At 37.7% G+C, this 19,241-nt stretch overlaps 1 protein-coding gene across 4 annotated transcripts in view; it reads left to right on the forward strand.

Moving 5' to 3' along the window:
- Positions 1–12,956: 12,956 nt before the first annotated feature.
- Positions 12,957–19,241, forward strand: part of TFAP2E (transcription factor AP-2 epsilon) — a 213,204-nt gene continuing 206,919 nt past the window's right edge. For 2 of the 4 annotated variants that reach the window (XM_044059502.1, XM_044059522.1), the window contains exons 1-3: positions 12,957–13,068; positions 14,956–15,414; positions 18,456–18,507. In XM_044059502.1, coding sequence (XP_043915437.1) covers positions 12,985–13,068; positions 14,956–15,414; positions 18,456–18,507 — 595 coding nt within the window. In that variant the 5' untranslated portion in view covers positions 12,957–12,984. Of the gene's footprint in view, positions 13,069–13,693; positions 13,999–14,955; positions 15,415–18,455; positions 18,508–19,241 lie in introns of those variants that run through there. The other 2 variants (XM_044059513.1, XM_044059529.1) reach the window with 1 other exon arrangement.

Here is a 19,241-nt window from a genome sequence, read left to right on the forward strand (position 1 = left end):
GTGAATATCAACACACATATTTTCAAAATTAAAAAAAATATATATGACTTTGGTTTGACCATCTGATATAGTTTTAAATGGCTATTAAACAGTCAATATTAATAGTCACTTATCACAACACCGATTGGTATGCATGGCGTTCTGTGTTGCACTGTTTTTTTATTAAAATAACTTTTTATTCATTTTAAAACAACGATTGTACAAAATTATTTAAAGATAACTAGAACAAAAACATAACTATATGCAGCTGTCCACAACAAAATTAAACATGGAAAACTAAATCATCAAAATGTATCAAGTAAATAATTAAATTTTGACAAAAATTTAAACTAGTGAGTGAAGATCAACCAAAATCATACAGAGTATTATATTCATAAAATAGCAGGGAGTATTCTAAGAACCAAACCAGCACGAGAATGGAGAAAAGAGATTTTACAGATAGGGATGACTGTAGTCAGGGATACAGACAATAGGCAAGAGGGGGCTGGAATTTATTGGAGAAAACTGGCAAAGGAACCAAGGTATTGGGAGCAAATAACTAGAAAGGGAAAGGTAATAGAATGGGAAGAGGCCAATAATTTATTTGGACTGCAGGTTAGATATTGCCTTCCCTATCAAGAACTGATATCAGAGTATAGGCAAAGAGGAAGAAATATGGGGCTCTTAAGCAAAAGACGAGCACTGGTAAAGTTTTTAGTAGAATCTAGAACAGAAGTTGCTGTTAAAAAAGGAATAATTAGTAGAGCATATCAAATGTTGCATGATAACTATAAGAATCAATCAGAGGAGCTTAGAAAGTATTGGAAAGAGAGGTGGGATAATCAATTCACAAAGAGACAACGGGGGGATATATGTGTAGCTCCAAAATAAGTCTAGAAGATTTAAGATCTTTGCTTGGAAGTGTTTACATAGGTGTTGTATACCCCAAGTAAACTCCAAATAATTTTTCTTTAGGTGGATAGCAAAGTTTGGAAGTATGAGGGTCAAGAAAGAGGTGGCTAGAAACATATTTTTTCAGAGTGCAGTGAGCTAGCAGACTTTAGGGATTCCCTGTGGACTGCTGTGTTGGAGATGCAGAGTGAGCAGACTGGACTGACTGGAGAAATGATTTTTGCGCTATGATACTGTCTCAGAATTGCCTAGATATAGTAAAGCCTTGCTGAGTCTAATTATGGTGGCTGCCAAAAAGGCAATTACTAGAAAATGAAAATCAATGTCTAGACCAACTTTACTAGAAGTAATGAATATAGTAACAGAGATACATTTTAGAAAAGGGAGGGAGCAAACAACATAGGAAAAAATGTGAATTGTGGGAACAATATATGCAGAGCAGGAACCAGGTTTAAGAGGCAGGATTTGCATATAATGCTTAACTGGCAATGACTGGATAGATTATAAGTAATGTATAATGTTTGCAACTACAGTTGTTTCAATAGTGTATGTGATGTATACTGTCTGGAACTAAAGTGGCGTCACATACCTCTCAACTGTACAGATTTTCGCAGAATATTCAGATTTTTGTCTCATACTTTTGTTTTTTTTTTCATAAAATTGTGATTTTCTGGAAATCAGTGGCAAATCATTAAAGACTGAAGTTAGAAAATAATGACAGATATTTGAGTTTCAGACTTCATACCCTTGAGAAAATTCATGCTAACGCTAAACCTGTTATTCTGTTAATTTTCTAAGTTTATAACAGCAATATTTAAAAATTGTCGCTACGGGCCTCTGTCCCACTTTTATTTATGGCTTTGTCCAGATTTCTTGCTCTAAAAGGTTGAGAGGTATGATGTCATACTGTTTGTTTTTCAGTTGTATAAATGTAAGATTGCCTATGTCGTGTGAACATTTAATAAAGATATTTGTTGAAAAAAATTAAACTAGTGAGCAATATTCAAAGTTCTCGTTTTGGCTTTTTTACATGTTTTTTTTTTTTTTTTTTTGCTAAATTAATGAATCCGTTGAAAGAAAGAGTAGTTTCACATTGCCAATTCTTTGTGATTTTTTTCTTGCTATTGCTAAAATGGAGCAAAGGTTGCAGTGTTTTTTGGAGAACTCCCACAATCTTTGCTAGCGCCAAAGAACAGTCTCTGACACTGCTGCTACCCTGAGCTGCTCCTTTGGTCCACTGTCTCCACTGTACACTCCTTTTTAATAATATACAGCGGACTGCAGAGCACTGTCATGACTTGACTACAGCCTGCAGCATGCATTACAAGTTAAGGTCATTGACAAATAAATTCCGTTCTGACATACACAGCTTCGGTCCCTGATTTAAAATAAAACTGTTTGAGCCTTGAAACTGCAAACTGATATGACCACTCGTAGCCTCCAGATGTCGCCCATTGATCACGATTTATTTATGCATGTATGTATTTATTTATTGTGGCGTGAAGTCGTAGTTGTTCGGAAGGCACTACGTCGAGTACCCACTAGGTGGTGCTATCTGCCAAAGTATGAGTGATTTGCCTGCTGGACTTTGCAAGTTGTGAGGTAGGAGTCGGTTTCATAGCGTGAGAACCCAAAGACTGGGCTGCAGTGACAATTAAACAATTAGAACGTAGTCAGCCAGGATCCCGTATAGAAATCACTACTTGATTGATAGCAGTGCACTCCTTTTTAAGATCAGAGTTTAATGCTGAATTTGGGTACCTGTTTAGAAATAAGTACGGCTCTTAAGCACTGAACACTAAATCAGACTATATTTCTAAAGCAATTTTATAATAATGTGATGGGCCTACATTGACTCACAGTAGTCCCGTTCAAGATTAATTTAATACCCTTTACCACGAAAATAGGTCCAGCTGCCCCGCGCTACCCTAAATATGATATAGTGGGCACTGAAAAAAATGAATAAACTAAATGAAATGTGTGTGCGTGCGTGCGTGCGTGCGTGTATAACTCTGTCACCAATTAGTCACACTCACTTCAAGCAGTTGTGTACGATGCATCTTAAAGTAAGAAATACATATATTCTGGTAGTTTAGGATGACTTTTTAATGGCAACAATACAGTGTGACTTTGTTATAGTTTTATTGGCCGCGTATTAAGAGCAAATAGGCGTCAGGCGCAGCTGAAGGGACAGCTGATGTGCACTGCCGCACTGCTTCATTAAGTCAGTCGTAGCTCTCAACTGTCCAGATTTTCTTGCAACGTCCAGATATTTACATTTTCTGGCAAATCACGCCCTAATTATTGATGACTGAATTCAGAAAATAATCACAGGTATTTGAGTTTAAGACGTCATACCCATCAGAAAATTCATGCTACGCAAAACCCTTTTATTCTATCAACTGTCTACGTTTGTAAGGGCAATATGTAAAATTGCCCCCATTTTGGGCTTTTGTTCCCCCGATTTTTTTATGGCTTCGTCCCAATTTCTTGCACTAAGAAGTTGAGTGGTATGACCTAGCTGTACACTTTCTTTTTCCACACATCAGTCTGGGAAGTTTTATTATGCATCATATACAGTGCGATCGGTTTAGGGTGCATTTGTTTTTTTTTTGTTTGTTTTTTTTTGGGGGGGTTTACCAAGTCAGCATGGTGGACAGACAGTCATGGGGCACTAGTAATGTAATATAAAGAGTGTTAATGTTTTGTGATTAATGCATTTTGTGCAGCCGAGGGTTGGCGGTCCAAGTCATGATCTACAAATTACAAATATAAATTCTCACCCTATTTTTGACAGGACAGGCATCCCTCTCAACAGTCCATATGTTCGCAGAATGTCCCTATTTTTGCCTCGCGTTTTTTGTGTTCTCCTCATAAAATTTGTGGTTTTCTGGCAAATTATTGAGGGTTAAAGTCACTAAATAATGACACATATTTCAGTTTCAGACTTAATTTCCTTTAGAAAATGCATGCTATCACAAAATCTGTTATTCTAGCAACTAAGTTTGTAAGAGCAATGTTTACAATCTGTCCCTATTTATGTGCCTCTACCCCCTATTATTTTAGGTTTTGACCAGATTTCTTTTGCTAAGAAGTTGAGAGCTATGATGGATGGGCCTGGTTTGGGCAGTTATGTCCCGCAAATAAAAGGTAAAGGGAGGATGGGACATGAAAAATGGCAAATGCCTAGCTAGTTTAAGCTAAACATGTCATGTGACTTTGATTCTAAAAAATGTAATGACCATGATAAAAATATTGTAAAACATTACATATGTTTCAGCAAGTCGGGGACAAATGTCAACGGAATTGGGGACAATTTTAAATATCAGTACTATTAACTGGAGACATTGACAGAATAAGAGAATGTGCATTAAAATGCATTTTCAGAAGTAAAATAAGTCCAGAACCCTAATTACTGTCATTATTTATTAAGTGTAATTTACCATGTTTTTTTTTCTAAAAGTCACCATTTTAGGAGGGATTAAGAGGAACAGAGCTAATTTTTGAGTAAAAATCAGGGACGTACCTCAGGGACACTTGAAAAGTATGTAAAACTTCCAAAATGTTACATCACTGATTGAAAAAAAATGAAAATACCCCTATTTGCTAAGAACTCTTTTGTCCAGCAAAATCTCCATTATCAGTAAGAATTGTTCCAGTTTGTGCATCTGAAAGGTGTTGAAGCAATACAGTTTAATGTGAGAAGGACTGTCTTTTGCTAACTAGATCAGAGTGCCCAGTCTTCACTGCTGATGAAAATTATTTGCTGGCTTGATAAAAAAGTATGAAATTTAATAGGCACGAAATTACATTTTTAAGAAGCAGATGCTCAACGCAATAATGATGCAATACGGTGTATATCGTCATCATACTGGTTACTTGTGTGGGAACAAAGTGTACATACCAAAACACACTGCTGGTGAGGCAGCAGAATGGTGAACCGTGCTCAGAAGGTAGCACTTCAGCTAAGAGGCAAAGTGTGATATATATATCAGAAATGCTCGTAGATACTTACATGCTTCGTTTAGGAAGGAGGTTGATCTGTCAAGCAGTGGTGTTATTAATGTGCATTTTCGATAAATGGTTATATTCCTGCATCAGGTAGATTGGTTGCTGACACTGTAGTGCTGTGTAAGGTGGGGTGCTGCACTACTGAGTGTGTCGATAAGCTCAGGTGGATGTAAAACATTCCACAGCACCCGTCGAAAAGAGTAGGGGAAGTACCCCAAGCCTTGGCTAAATTTACCCTATAAATGCCTCTTCTGATCTCCCCTGAAAAGAGGCTAGCTACTACATAGCTCTCAATCAACTTCATTCCTAATAAGGAGGAGCAAATGAAAAAATGGGGAACGCATATAACAGCTTGCTAACAACTTCTAAGAAACTCACGACGGTTAAATGCGATACTTTATTCTTATAAAAATGTTCTTTTGATGAATTAATACGATCCAGCATATCAGTTAGAAAAAACACGGAATGTGTGGCAGACCGTTTCAATGTGGAATAGCAAGAAACTTGGACTTTTTAAGGCTCAATATAAAGAACGTTCCTTATAATGATGTACACTTTAGATGAATGGGCTACTTGCCTAATGGGACTAATCTGTTTAACAAAAAGATAGATAAATAAGGCATTCGCAACTAATACCCGATTTAATTCGGTGATCGCAGCTTTTCATTTTTTGTCACGAAGTAGACCAACATAAAGCATACTTTAACATGTGGCAGAGCAAGATTGATCAGAGTCAGTTAGCATCTATAATTATTATTATTATTATTATTATTATTATTATTATTATTATTATTACACAGAATGCCTAAAGCGTGAAACTGTTTTATTTATTTAGGAAGCACAAATACTGTGATTTTGATGGGACATTAGCGAATCATTTACAGTGGTCCATAGCTGATGCTCATAAATTATGGAACAATTTTTTTTTTAATTTATTTTCGGGACAAACCACCCTTTCGTTGTATTCCATCACAAGACACTATTTAAGAGTGGGTAGGAAATGGGAGAAACAACAAATTCTCTCCCTTACAAACTGTCAGAAAATTTGTGCAGCTTTTCATGTAACACAATCATGCTTGTTGCCTCAGTCTAAAAACACCATCAGCTACTCAACCCTTTATCTTCTTTGGTGGTAGTGCTAAATTAAAGTGACATTACCAGGTCACACTTTGCAACTAAATCATTCTATATTATTTTCGATAAAGCAGTGGAAACGATTTTCCTTTATATATCTGAAGAACTGGTGGAGCAATTGAGCTAAGACTAAACTAAACCCAGGGCAGTTTTACCTACCATGCCCAAACCCCTTCATACATGCGGAGGCAGTTAGTTGAAGTCTTTGATTGAGTAATGGCTTCATACAGCTCTGCTTTAAACATTTGCAGTAGTGAGACATCGCTATTAAAAATGACTTTTGAATTTTTTATGCGTTTGTATAATGAATAAATGAACTATTTATGTATCACACTATTATACTATAGTTTATAGAAATAAATGAGAATAAAAGTGATAATTTTCTGTAAAAAGGACAGCTGGCACCTTTATATTAAATGGGAGAAATAAAAATTCATTTAATGAGCATTGTTAATTAAACCTGAAAATCAAAGAGGTCGGAGATGTGGGAATTCGAAGGGAAATGAGACTAGCAGAGCCAGGCAAGGCAGGCAGAGCTGTAGCTGCGGGCGGATATTGTGGAATGAAATTAAATTTAATGTGCAGCAAGGCTGCTCTTTGTTAATGTTGATCACATACTTCACAGTGCATTCCGGTTCCCATTAATGCCCTCCTTATAGAGTACACTGATAGACTGAAAGGACACACAGCCTCACCAAAGGGCAGCGGCCCCTGGCAAAGTTATCGCGCGCGTGCGTGTGTGTGTGTGTGTGTGTGTGTGTGTGTGTGAGAGAGAGAGAGAGAGAGAGAGAGAGGGGACAGATGAGGGAAGGAAGGAGAGAATTTGAAGTGACAGAGAAGCTCAGGCAGTGGACTTTTCACATAGACCTAAAGCATTAATGGTGCATCACAATCAAGCAAACAAACGTTAATGTGGAAAAATGTAGCAGCTACCTTATATATATATATATATATATATATATATATATATATATATATATATATATATATATTTATATTATTTTTGGTTGCTACAATAGCTAATTGTTAAAACCAAAGTAGTCTGTGTGTGTTAGACACACCAGTGACTAACTATGTCGTGAGCTATAATGTCTACCGGGAAGAGGCATTGTCTCTGAGGGAGGGTAATTAGGAAATATTTCGGTAACCAAGGAAAAGGGAAATCCCTAGGTTTGCCTGCTCACTGGAAGAGTGTCCACATTTTGAGTGAGAGACTTGGGTTCACATAAGGCAAAGACAGATCATGATATATTAGTACTACTAAAACATGAAAAGATCAGTCCCATTATTTAAAATGTGGAATAAAAGTGTAACGTTTTGTGTAGTTTGAAGTGAATTGTAATATCGAGAAAGTCACCGAATTTATATTAGTAGTCATAATGCCCAGCTCTCAACCTCTTAAGTGCAAGAAATTTGGACAACGCCAAAATAATGGGGAGACAAATGCCCAAAACTCAGGACAGTTTTTAAATATTGCTCTTAAAAGCTTAGAAGGTTGTTACAATAACAGCTTTTGCATTAGCATGCATTTTCCGAGGGATATGAAGTCTAAATCCCAAATGGTGAGTTGAATCCTCTGTGATTTGTCAGAAAACCACGCATTTTATAAGGAAAAGACCATAAATACGATACGAGGCAAAAATCTGGACATTCTGGACAGTCGAGAAGTAAGAATTATCCAGTTTTCAATGCTAGTGAACTACGACGCTGGTGTTAACCAATGGGAAACAGTTTGATGTGCTGTGTGATTGCTTTGTATTGAGTTCCTATAGCGTCTGGGATGTTGATATTGTAACAAAAATACACACTAGTGCTTAACATTAGTGTACACAATTGTGCACTATAGCTGCAAATTCTTAACCATATTTTCTTCAGGCTGGTAAGCAGCCAACAAAGGGTTGACACCTTTTCAAATGCCCAAAGTGGGACATTTTCTATAGAAATGTGAGATTTTGCCGGACAAAACATACCCACGACCTGTGCAAAGGATATGACTTCACTTTCTGCCAAAATAAAAGCTCATTTTTGTAGCATTTGAGTTGCTTATGCTATTTCATATAATATTTATGTGTCCCAGATACAAAATAACTGTTTTATGCAACTATTAAGGAAAACTTAAGAAATATATTTTGTCTTAAAATCTCAGGACATTTGCCATTTTTTAGGTTTTAACGCAGGACACAACTGCCCAAAGTGGGACTGTCCCTCGCAAAGAGGGACAGGTGGTAACCCCAACAAAGTGATGTGCAGATGCTTGTGACAAGGACATCGAAACCTTAATTAAATAAATGACAATTAAAAAAATACTTTGGGGAATATCATTTCATTTTTTTTTACTACTGGTCACTGTAAGGGTTATTTATTTCACTGTTAATTCACCACGTGTGTGTATACAGTTGTGAATAGATGCATGCGCGCGCGCGCACACACACACACACACACACATAAACAACTTCTCTCACCGATGCTGGAATAATATTTAATTATTTAAAATAAGAGTACTTTGAAGGCTGACAGTCTTATGCTGTTTGGATGTTATTAGTTGTGCTTATGACTCCAGTTTAATAAGGCGGAATCAGAATGTCCGGTAATTTCTCTTATAAAGGTTTGTACTAATGTAAATCAAATTTCACGCATAGAATCCGCTTTACTCAACGTGTTTTCTGAAATGCTTAATACATTTTAAATGTTTAAACTCTTTGTTTTGGGAGACGTTATCAACAGCTATCTAACTGAAAGCATTTTAACCAAAGCCATTTGATAGACATTGTGTTACTAGTAAAAACCGAGTGTGGTTTGTGTTGCTAGTGTTTCTTTTTGTTTTTACTTGTCTTTTGGTTTTGAAATCATGTTTACCAAGGAGATCACACACCTCATTACTCCTTGTTTTCAGGGAGTGAAACTACACAAATACCTAATGATTTACAAAAACAACACAATTGTGCGAAAGTATTTCTTTTCAAACAGGAGGAGTTATTTGATTTTTCTTTTGATTCCAACGAGGAAAAATTTTAAGGCAATAAATGTCCTTGCAATGCATTTTAGTGCCTTTCCAACGTGCTTTGGCATAAAAACTAATAGTGTTTTCTAAAGATATTGCGATAAAATACGTGTATAAATCCGTGTATGAATTAAACTGGTTCCCTATGAAGGGATAGATTTTACTCCACATTGAATGGTTGCCCTATTTAATGTTGTTTGTTTTCCTACTTGGTGGGGGGCTGGGGATGCATCTTATGTCATCTGGAGAAAGTAGAGTTGCTGCTTCTGTATTGTATGACATGTAATTGAATGCAAGTGTGTGTGTGTGTGTGTGTGGGGGGGGGGGGGGGGGCTAGTCCACTTCCTCAGTGCAGTAGTTTAAAGTAGACATACACCAGGTGTGCAGGTAGGTAGAACTGGCTAGGTTTTCACGTAAGTGATCCCAGTCGTAGAAACAATAATAGCAAGATCAGTCTTCACGCGATGAAGTTTTTTTCATTCAGAAAATGGTCCTGCATAGTAGGTACTGCTCAAGTCAACCTCTTAGCAAAAAAATCTGGACCAAGACAAAAATAATGGGGGACAAAGCCCCAAAAATAGGGACACATTTTAAATATTGTTCTTAGAAACTTAGAAAGCTGCTAGAATAAAAGGTATTTGGTTACAATGCATTTTCTGAAGAATATAAAGTCTGAAACTCAAACATCTGACATTATTTAGTGAATTCTGTCCCTTAATGATTTGCCAAAAAAAAAAAAGAAAATCCAGAAAATTGCAAATTTTATGAGGAACAGATCCAAAATATGAAGCAAAAATGTTGTCATTCTGCGAAAATCTGGACATTTGAGAAGTATGCAAGTAGTGCTTTCAGATAATTATGCCATTTGATGCGGCTGTTTCATCCACTAAGAGTATGATTTTTGGGTCATTTTTGAATCATTCGTCCATGTTTGGGACATCTGGTGTCAGTCTTGTAATGAATTTCGTTCTTTATCTACTGGAGTATTGCACTTTGTTGCATAAATGCAACCCCCCCCCCCAAATTCTGCAGTAGAATTAACTTAGTTAACCATACTACTACTACAAATACGTTGTCAATGCACTGTTAGTCGCTAGGCATCTTTATACAGCCCGACACACCATCAGATCCTGTAAGTAACCTTAACTTCATTTCTGAATAATGACAACTCTTGTTATGTCTTGCTGCCCTGAAGTATTCTGATAACACATGGTATAGTTTTTAATTCCCTTTTCTGGGTGAAATTGTTACGTATGCACAGCTAGTTGTATCCTTTTTACACTATTTACACTAGTTGTTATGGTGTATCTCTCCCTGACTTGTTACTTCTAACAGTTCTATCTGTTGCAGTTTTGAGTGCCACACAGACTTCCTCTTCGGTACCTCGAAATGGGCAAGGATTACTCCTTAGTGACCTGTCACTGTTCTGTGTTTACAAATACAGGTAGCTAGTTGGCTTAGCTGTTGTTAAGTCATTGCTTACATCTTAGCCTCTAAAAGTCTAAGATGCTATGGATCGAATATCCAGAATCAGAGGAAAAAGAAGATTGCACTTACTCTTTTACAAATAAAAACATGACAGAATGTCCATTAGAACACATTAAGGAATAACTAGCCCGGAATGCTGACGTCTGACATCCTTTAGTGACTGCAGTCTTCCGTGATTTGTCAGGACATCAAACACTTTATGACGGGCAGAACAAATGTTTCAGACAAAATCAGGGGCGTTTTGCAAAATCTGGGCATCTGTGAAGTATGCTTCGTTATTATTAATGAAAGTTATTGGGTGCTGCGTCCTGAAATTTAGTTCCACAAGGTATCTCTTGTACCCCTTCTAAGTTTTGCTTCATGATTTAACAAAGGCTGTATTTACCGAAGTGTTGTAACCTCCAACCCCCATTATAGTTCGTGAAGAAGTTGTGGGCTTAAACAAAAGCACCCCGTCAACACACACACACACACACACACACACACACACACACACACACACACACACACAGTGGGTGATTGCTAACTTTTAAATACCCAAAGTGGGTGAAACCGTACGACAATCATTGTGTAAGGTTTGTTTTCATTTTATAACATGAAAGGCTTATTGTTGTAAAATGTAATTCCTCTGTTTTGTTCTGCTTTCCTACAGCATTTAAAGGGAAAAGCAGATAATATTGTTTTGCTCTAACAACATCACACACTTCAGTAAAGTGTTGCGGTTTCAGGAGGACAGGGGGGTAAGTTGCATTTGAAAGCCTTGTGCGGGGTATGTTGTATTGCCTTATGTATGCTGGTTAGACAACGTACACTTTAAGGAGTGTCCCTGGCGAAATGAGCAAGAAAACAGAGTCAAATATTGGCCCACACTCTCTCCACGCATCTTGTCCCTCCAGTTAGCTGAACAGAAGCTTGGACTGTACATATTTTAGGTCTCATTTTCACCGTTCAAGAATCTGGGACAAAGACAAAAAGAAAAAAAATACATAGATGGGGGAACAAAGTCCCAACATCAGGAACACCTTTAAATATGACTTGAATTATCTTAAAAAGTTAACAGAACACGTTTTGCATAAATACACATTTTTTTCATAATAAAGTATAGTACTCTAATGTCCGACATTATTGACAGACTTTAATCATAAGTGATTTACCAGAAAAAAGGACATGACAAAACTAATATGCGAAAACCAGCGACAGTTAGGAGCTTCTTGTGGCTGATGTATTTACCAAGTATATAATGCAGTGCGTAGCATGCTGGTAGAAATGGATGTTAACCAGAAGTAATTTGGGCGTATTTAACCTAAAGTCGAGAGCAGTTTGTATACACATAGCGGCTAGGCTGTTGTCAAACCCGAGCACTTAAGTGAAGATATTATTATTTTAATCTTTTCTAGGTTGCTCGCTGTGGTGTGAATCCTGCAACACCCAGATCGTTTCTCGAGTTTTGGGTTAAAGAGAATTTGACATTTCTTTTCTCCGTTTTTGGAGCTACAGAGTTATCGAGGTGACAAAGAAGCTCATCCTTAAGGGAGAGGCGGTTTAAGACGATGTTTAATTTAAAGCGAGTGATTTAACAAGCCAACAAAACCCAGGCACCCTGTAATCTAACAATTAAAGAATTGGGAGTGCAGTGCTGTTGTGCTGATGCTACCTGTTTCACCTGAAGGAAACAAGTGGTTTGTTAAAGGGTGCCTGTAGTCTTGGGAATTTAATTATTTATGGCAGAATTTAATTTTATAGTAACAGAATATACATTCAGTTTCTCCTTTCTTCCGAAGTCTTCACTTCCTGTTTTCAGGGACTGGCCTTCTTCATGCTTCTTTGATGAAATGAAATAAAATGAAAACCTGGTTTCCGATACGATTTGTTGAACAGAATTCAGATTAAATGAAACACAGAGGACCCGATGACACTTTTTACCATTTCGGTAAAGTCTAGAAACTGTGAAAACAATTCAATTGAAATGTTTCCATTATAGAAAGAAATAAAACGCATTGTGTTACTTTTTTAGTTATTAGAACGATCATAAAATTACTAACATCTGCTTTTAGGCTGGAGCAAATGTTATAGGCAAACCCATACCAATTGCATGAAACCTTGCTTTGTTTATGGTCTCTGTGACCCTAAAAGCAAGAAAGCACTATACATATGTGTAGGTGTGTGTTTTGGGTGTGTGGGTGGGGGTGCTTTGTTCTATTTGCTAATTAAAACTTAATAAAGTTATGCCGCATACATAAACCCAGAGGACGTCTCAGGGAGAAGCAATGCCAATTAATGCTTAAAACAAGATAAAAACTTTTGCCATTCTTTCATTAAGTTCTGCCTGAGCTAACAAGGTCTACCGGGCTTTGATTGGCGGGGTTGTCCCCCACCCCCGACTTTGCAATACAAAACTCGGACCCTGTGAAGCAATGCGCCCTAGTGGTTATGCCACCACTAGCTACCCTTGAGTCTTGATGTATGGAGCAAATACCTTTGTGTTAAACGACTGCTCTATTTGCAGTTATGTTGCTACAGTTACGAGCAGAAATAATGAAGCTGTGAGTCTTTCTGAAAAGCTAATGTTATACCCAAATGAGGATCGAACGAAAACCGAGAGAAGGCATAAACGTTTTGTGTGTGTGTCACAGTGTGTGTGTGTGTGTGTGTGTGTGGGGGGTCTTTTAGCGTTAGTGATGAGCTCTGCTCCACCAGTCCACTGTGTTTCTTTTGCAGCTGCAGTGATGCATTTTGCAGCCCATTAAATAATGGTTTAGTCGTCTTCTTTAGAACTAAGTTAACATAGGAACCCTGCTATCCAACATGCAGATTGCAAATTATTGTGAATCAAATAACATGAAAACTAGACAACGTCGCTTTATTCGTTTAAGAAATGAAAACATTTTTAATTATTGGTTTATTACGATTACTGCAGCATCCCTTACTTTAGGCTGTTACTGTGAATAAAATTCGGACTCCTAAACGTCCAGCTAATACATCTGATGCTTTTTAGGAAATGCACAGGTAAAATGACAGCTCAAGAAACAGGAAAACGTAGTGGGGTGAAAGAGGCTAGTTCCTGCTTTTCCCTTGTCCTATAAGGAAGTGGCAGTGGTGGGTGTAGTAGAGCATGGCCCTTTAAGGCGCGCACCATTCGTTGCATGCGCGTTCTCGGCTTTATAACTTGACTGCATGGAGGAGGCTGAGGCTCAGAGGAAGAAAGACTCGGGGCACAGGAACAGACTAAAGGACTTGCAACAACCGTTAACAAGCTTTAAACAAACAAAACAAGGCTAGACTACACCAGTGTTGACCCCAGTGGATTTTTATTCCCCTTCATGGATATCTCTTACACCACCAGACTTCAGGGATTGTAACTTTGTCTCTGCTTCCTGTTGTTGTGGTCGTTCTGTTTCTCTCTAGGACCAGTTGGCACTTTTGGATCCTAGCTGCAGGGCTCCCAGATGTTAGTTCACCCTTACTCCGCCATGGTGAGTTGATGGGAATGGAAGAGAGGCAATCCTGATCACCAGTCTACATTTAAAATCCGTGAAGAGTCTGTGTCTTAAAAATGGGGAAACCTTATCCCTTTCAAATGACAACAGATTTGAATTTTTAATTTTGCCCAGATGTCAACGTTTAGTTTTCCTCAGTTGTTGTTTGGTGAGGTTTTAAAGTTTCCTTTGGTGAACTGGCGGGGCGAGAGAATGGAGCGTCTTTTCAAACGGTCCAGATGAACACATTAACAGTTTTATTTCCACTCAATGTGCATAGAGCGGGAGTATATTTTTTTATCATCTAGGGATGCGTTTAACAGATCACGTAGAAATGGATGGCGAGGATAGGGTGAACAAGTGAAGTCACTATAAATGTGTTTAAATTGTTATAGTGTACCTGGCTGAATGATAACTGATGATTGTGCACATATATCAGATGATGGCACCCTATGTTTTTATTCACATCTGGTAAACTTGCATCACGCACACACACACTTGGAGAGTGTTGTTAGGATATTTATAATAATGTTAAAAGACATACATTTTTACACTACAGCTGAACAGATAAATATTTTAAACACTCACTCTGTAAAGAGTATGCTGGTACCTTGAAAAGCACTGAAGGTTACACCCAAGGCAGCTCATTATAGTTATGTGAAAACACAAAACAGAAATGCAGTTGTGTTTAGAACAAAGAAAAGCAGTTATTATAAACAATGGAGAGCTGACAAAAGTACACATAAATGTGAAAACAAGTGAAAGTTGAAATGAAGAAAACAACAATGTAATATGAAATATTTCAAAATAAGGAAGCACTGGAAAATAATGTAAAGAAAAAGTGATAAACAAAGGATGGGCAACAGGAAAGGGGGCAAACCAGAGAGAGGTAGAAAATAGACTAGAAAAAAGAAACAATTTCTGATGCATGCTTGTTTTTGTTCTGTATTTCAGGAGCGCCGGGATGGACTGCAGGGGGCCGGAGCCGGCGGCCGACTTTCGCAGCTTTCCTCCCTTAATCAGGCAGCTGCCTACAGTTCGGCTCCACCGCTATGCCATACGCCTGCAGCCGATTTCCAGCCACCCTACTTCCCCCCACCCTACCCGCAGGCCGCACTGTCCTATTCCCAGGGCCAGGATGGTGGATACCCGCACCTGAGTGACCCATACTCCAGCATCAACCCTATCCACCAGCATCAACAACAGCACGCCTGGCACTCACAGCGGACCCGTCAGGAGGAGGCAGCAGGGCTGCTGGGCCAGTCTCATCGGGCACTGAGTCTTGACCACAGACGGGAGTACCCCACAGTGCCTCATCTCTTGCACGGCCTCGGGGACGGGGGACATGGGCTGGGCGAGGGTTCCTTGACACTTCACAGCATCGGAGGACATCATACGATTGATGACATGCAGGTATACTGAAACTTTTTTGTCTTTGTCATTGCTTGACTGCCTTACACACTTTACTTCTGCGTTTATTTTGCAACAAAACAATTAACATATGAAAATATACAGAAAGCAATACTCTATACACAATAAACCAGAGGTAACTTTACGCACATATTCATAGACTTCAAGCGCTCTATAAAGCGTTAAAAAGGAGGAAGGCGTCTGGTTACATATACTTTTTCTTTTCAGTGAATTAAGGTTGATTTAAGCAACTAATGACTTTTTTTTAGAAAACATTGATTCTAGCTTAATTGGATAAATCGATGTATATTGTTAGGGTTATTCTAATAATCTCACATGGGAACCACAAGATTTTATTAATCTGAAAAAACAGATTGAGAGAAAGAGAGTAAACATTTACTAGATTAATTATCTTTTTGATGTATGCCTTAATTACATGTATCTTATAACAAACACATCAATGCAGTTAGGTAACTTAGAAATATTTTGCTATGTTTTACTGTCATCTTAAATGCTTTTGGATTTTTTTTTTCGCAAGTTTGCTTTTATGTGTTGTTATGCAGAGAACTGCTATGATCTTTAACTGCAACATATGAATGGAATTAAGGTAAATCTACATTCAAGCCCAACTTTGAATGGTTTACTTAGATTTATTTAAAAAAAAAACACTGAAAGCTAAGTAAATCTCACTCGATTTAGTCGAATAGAAGACCTTGCAATTTTTTTCGGCACAACATTATGCATTCTTCTTCTTCTTCTTAGAGCAGAAGTATTAACAAAAAGATAAAGCTATAGTCTTTGTAGTCTGTATTTTTAAGACATATTGTTGACAAATTGGTCTAAATAGCAGTTGCATTTTTGTTTGTAACAAAAAAAAAATCAGTTTTAAGTGTAAACCTACGTACTGTTTGTTCCACAGGAAATTATACAACCCGTGCATTTTTGAGTCCTAGTTTTGACAGCTCTTGATAAACAAAATTAGGATTCCACTTCATTCCAGGAAAGAACACCAAGACACGGATTATACGTTTTAATTTCTTAAGTATTTTGCCAACATGTTCAAAAGAGTAATGATAACATTTTTTAAGAACTAATATTTGCATTATTAAAGCAATTTAAGTGTGGTATACATGCTTATGGGAGTTGCAACGGCTAGGTGCACAGTACCTAGGAATACTGTGTACAAAAACAATTTAATCATGACTTTTTATCACTCCACCCCCACCGGTCCCAGGAGGCAAGATGCTAAGGGCTCCCAATGAAACATTGTAAACATAAGATACGCGTATGCATGCTTACATTTTAGTGGTGCACTTTTCAACACATCATTAAATTGAAATGTCCGAAACGAGGAAACCACTGTTCATGAAACATCCACTGGCATCAGGAGACTATTTAATTTCAAACTCCAGTATGTTTGTTAAAGGGGTGACACATGGTTACCTGAAGTGACAATTGATTTACAGCAAAATTTTCAATTGTTCTTATTTTAAGGCAACTTTTACTCTTTAAGATATTCATATGCCAACTTTTTAAGTTTGTACTGATTAAATATTTCCAGTTAGAAGGGCAAGACATTTCCTATTACAATATAATACAACCTCGAGCTATTTACAACAGAGTCTTAGTAAACGCGTTTAAATGCTTCTGCATGTGGTGCCATTTTCTGCAGCATACAATTATACTGCGGCATGCCCCTTTTTTTCCAGTGGCATACAATTACACCTCAACATGCCCAACATCCTCTGCTTTCATAGACCATGACGTCAGATAATGTATTTTATTGATTTTACGTTGGTATGAAATCACATATTTCATACCCTACCTTGATGAGTACATTTCAACTTGAGAAGTGGCTTTACCAACGATGGTATTACATTGCGACATTAAACAATAAAATTTCAAGCTAGAAATATGTAATCTTTGCTAACATTGTACTGGATTCCTAATGTTGCATTTAAAATGCGGTGCCACACACTCGAAGATAGTCTGAATTTAAACAAAATCATATGGTCTCAACTCTGGGAAAAGATGACCAGCTCAGCCTTTGAGTAACACATGCATTCTATTTTGTAATATAGAGGGCTTTACCATGAATAAATATGTTTAGATTCTACTCCAGCTCATTCAACTTTTTTTGCTCAAAAATTTGAGACAAAGCCAAAAATAATGTTGGGGGGGGGGGGGAGCAAAAGTCAGGGACGCTTTTTAAAATGTTTCTCTAACTCACTTTAAATTCACTTTAAGATTGACAGAACAAACCATGCTACACCAGCTTGAATTTTTTGAACAATAATAAGTATGAAACTCTAATACCTGGCACTGCTGTGTGATCGTGAGTGATTTGGTAGAAAAACAAATCTTTTACAAGGGCCATTGAAGATATGAGGCAAAATGAAGGACATTCTGCAAAATTATGGATAGTTGAGAGGTATGCCCCATCTCGGTCATTGTGTTTTCTTTCCAGACTTTCTGTTATTAATGGGCACATCTGGCTGGCATCCTGAAACCCATCTCAGAGCAGCCTATGTGCTCAGGCCCCATGCTGATGGCATCGCCATCATTCCTAAATTCGCTGCTTTACACTGAATGAAAAACCTGGTGCACATTTTCCCTGACAGCAAACCTCATATTCTGTTGTAACTATATTCAGTAATAAAGTAAAAATGTAAGCTAAAACCATGGTTAATATCAGAACCGTGTCTAGATGTTTTGTTTCAAAAAAGTTTCCACGATACAGAACCAGAACCATTGTTCTCGCGTTCTTTTTCTTTACAGACTTGATAACATTTATGTTGATAAAATAAAAAGTTAGCATAGATAAAAAGGGAAAAAAAACCACAACTTAACTAAATATTGCTGTGGATGTAGCAGTGTGTGCAGACTGTAGTCCCCCAGATGTTTTATGCACCTGTGCAGGCAAAGGAAAATGTAGTTGTTTTGTGTTTCTGCATTTGTTTACCATAACATAATTTACAACTTACAACTTTTGCTGGGCTGTTCCACCAATAATGCCATTAATACACACTTTTTCTAATCTGCAGGTTGTAGATGAAACTTCCATGAGTTTGCTAGATCAGTCTGTCATCAAGAAAGGTAAGAATGTCACTTTGCAGAAGGACATTTTCTTGTGTTTGGTGGATACAGATTATGTTATCACAAAAGTTTTTAAGAATGTTTCTACAAGGGGTAACTGCAGTTTAATTATCTGAAAGAAAGTGCAAACAAGGCAGCATTCGATTTTTTATGCCTTAAAAGTATGTTGTTATTTACAGCTTATTGTTCCCTTCTCTGTTAAACAGTAGTCGGTCCATTTATATTTATGCATGCATTAGATGGGCTAGATAGCTTTTGTCCCTTGCTGCTAAGTGTGTACTGTGACAAACTCCACTGGGTCGCACGCACTGACCAAGAAATAGCTTCCCCTGTTCAAAGGGGCAGTGTTTGCTCATTTCCTGGCCTTGTTAGGATCCAGTGTCCGGTCCCTGGCAGGGCTGTACTAGTGTCTATTAAATAATGGAGGTCTGGGTTAACTATGACACGTTATTCAGCAGTGTGTCCTTTACTGCCTCAAAACCTGAACTCTGCCATTCGGATAGACAAGGCTTAAGGAAAAGGGCTTGAGAAGTACAGAAATCTGAAGTCTGAAATTATGGGTCTGACAGTTTTTCGTGTTTGTTGTACCCAGCTAAATATGCTATGCTCTTGGAAATAAGACTTTCGCACGACCTGAAAAAAAAAATTAAAGCAGAAGGCAAACAAGTAAATTTGATTTATATGTCGTGATACAGACTGGTTAGGGAAGCAGGCGTGGTAGACAGCTGTGAGAA

The sequence above is a fragment of the Protopterus annectens genome, chromosome 1.part2, assembly GCF_019279795.1.
Source record: "Protopterus annectens isolate FY-2018-M chromosome 1.part2, PAN1.0, whole genome shotgun sequence".
Taxonomy (NCBI): Eukaryota; Metazoa; Chordata; order Ceratodontiformes; family Protopteridae; genus Protopterus; species Protopterus annectens.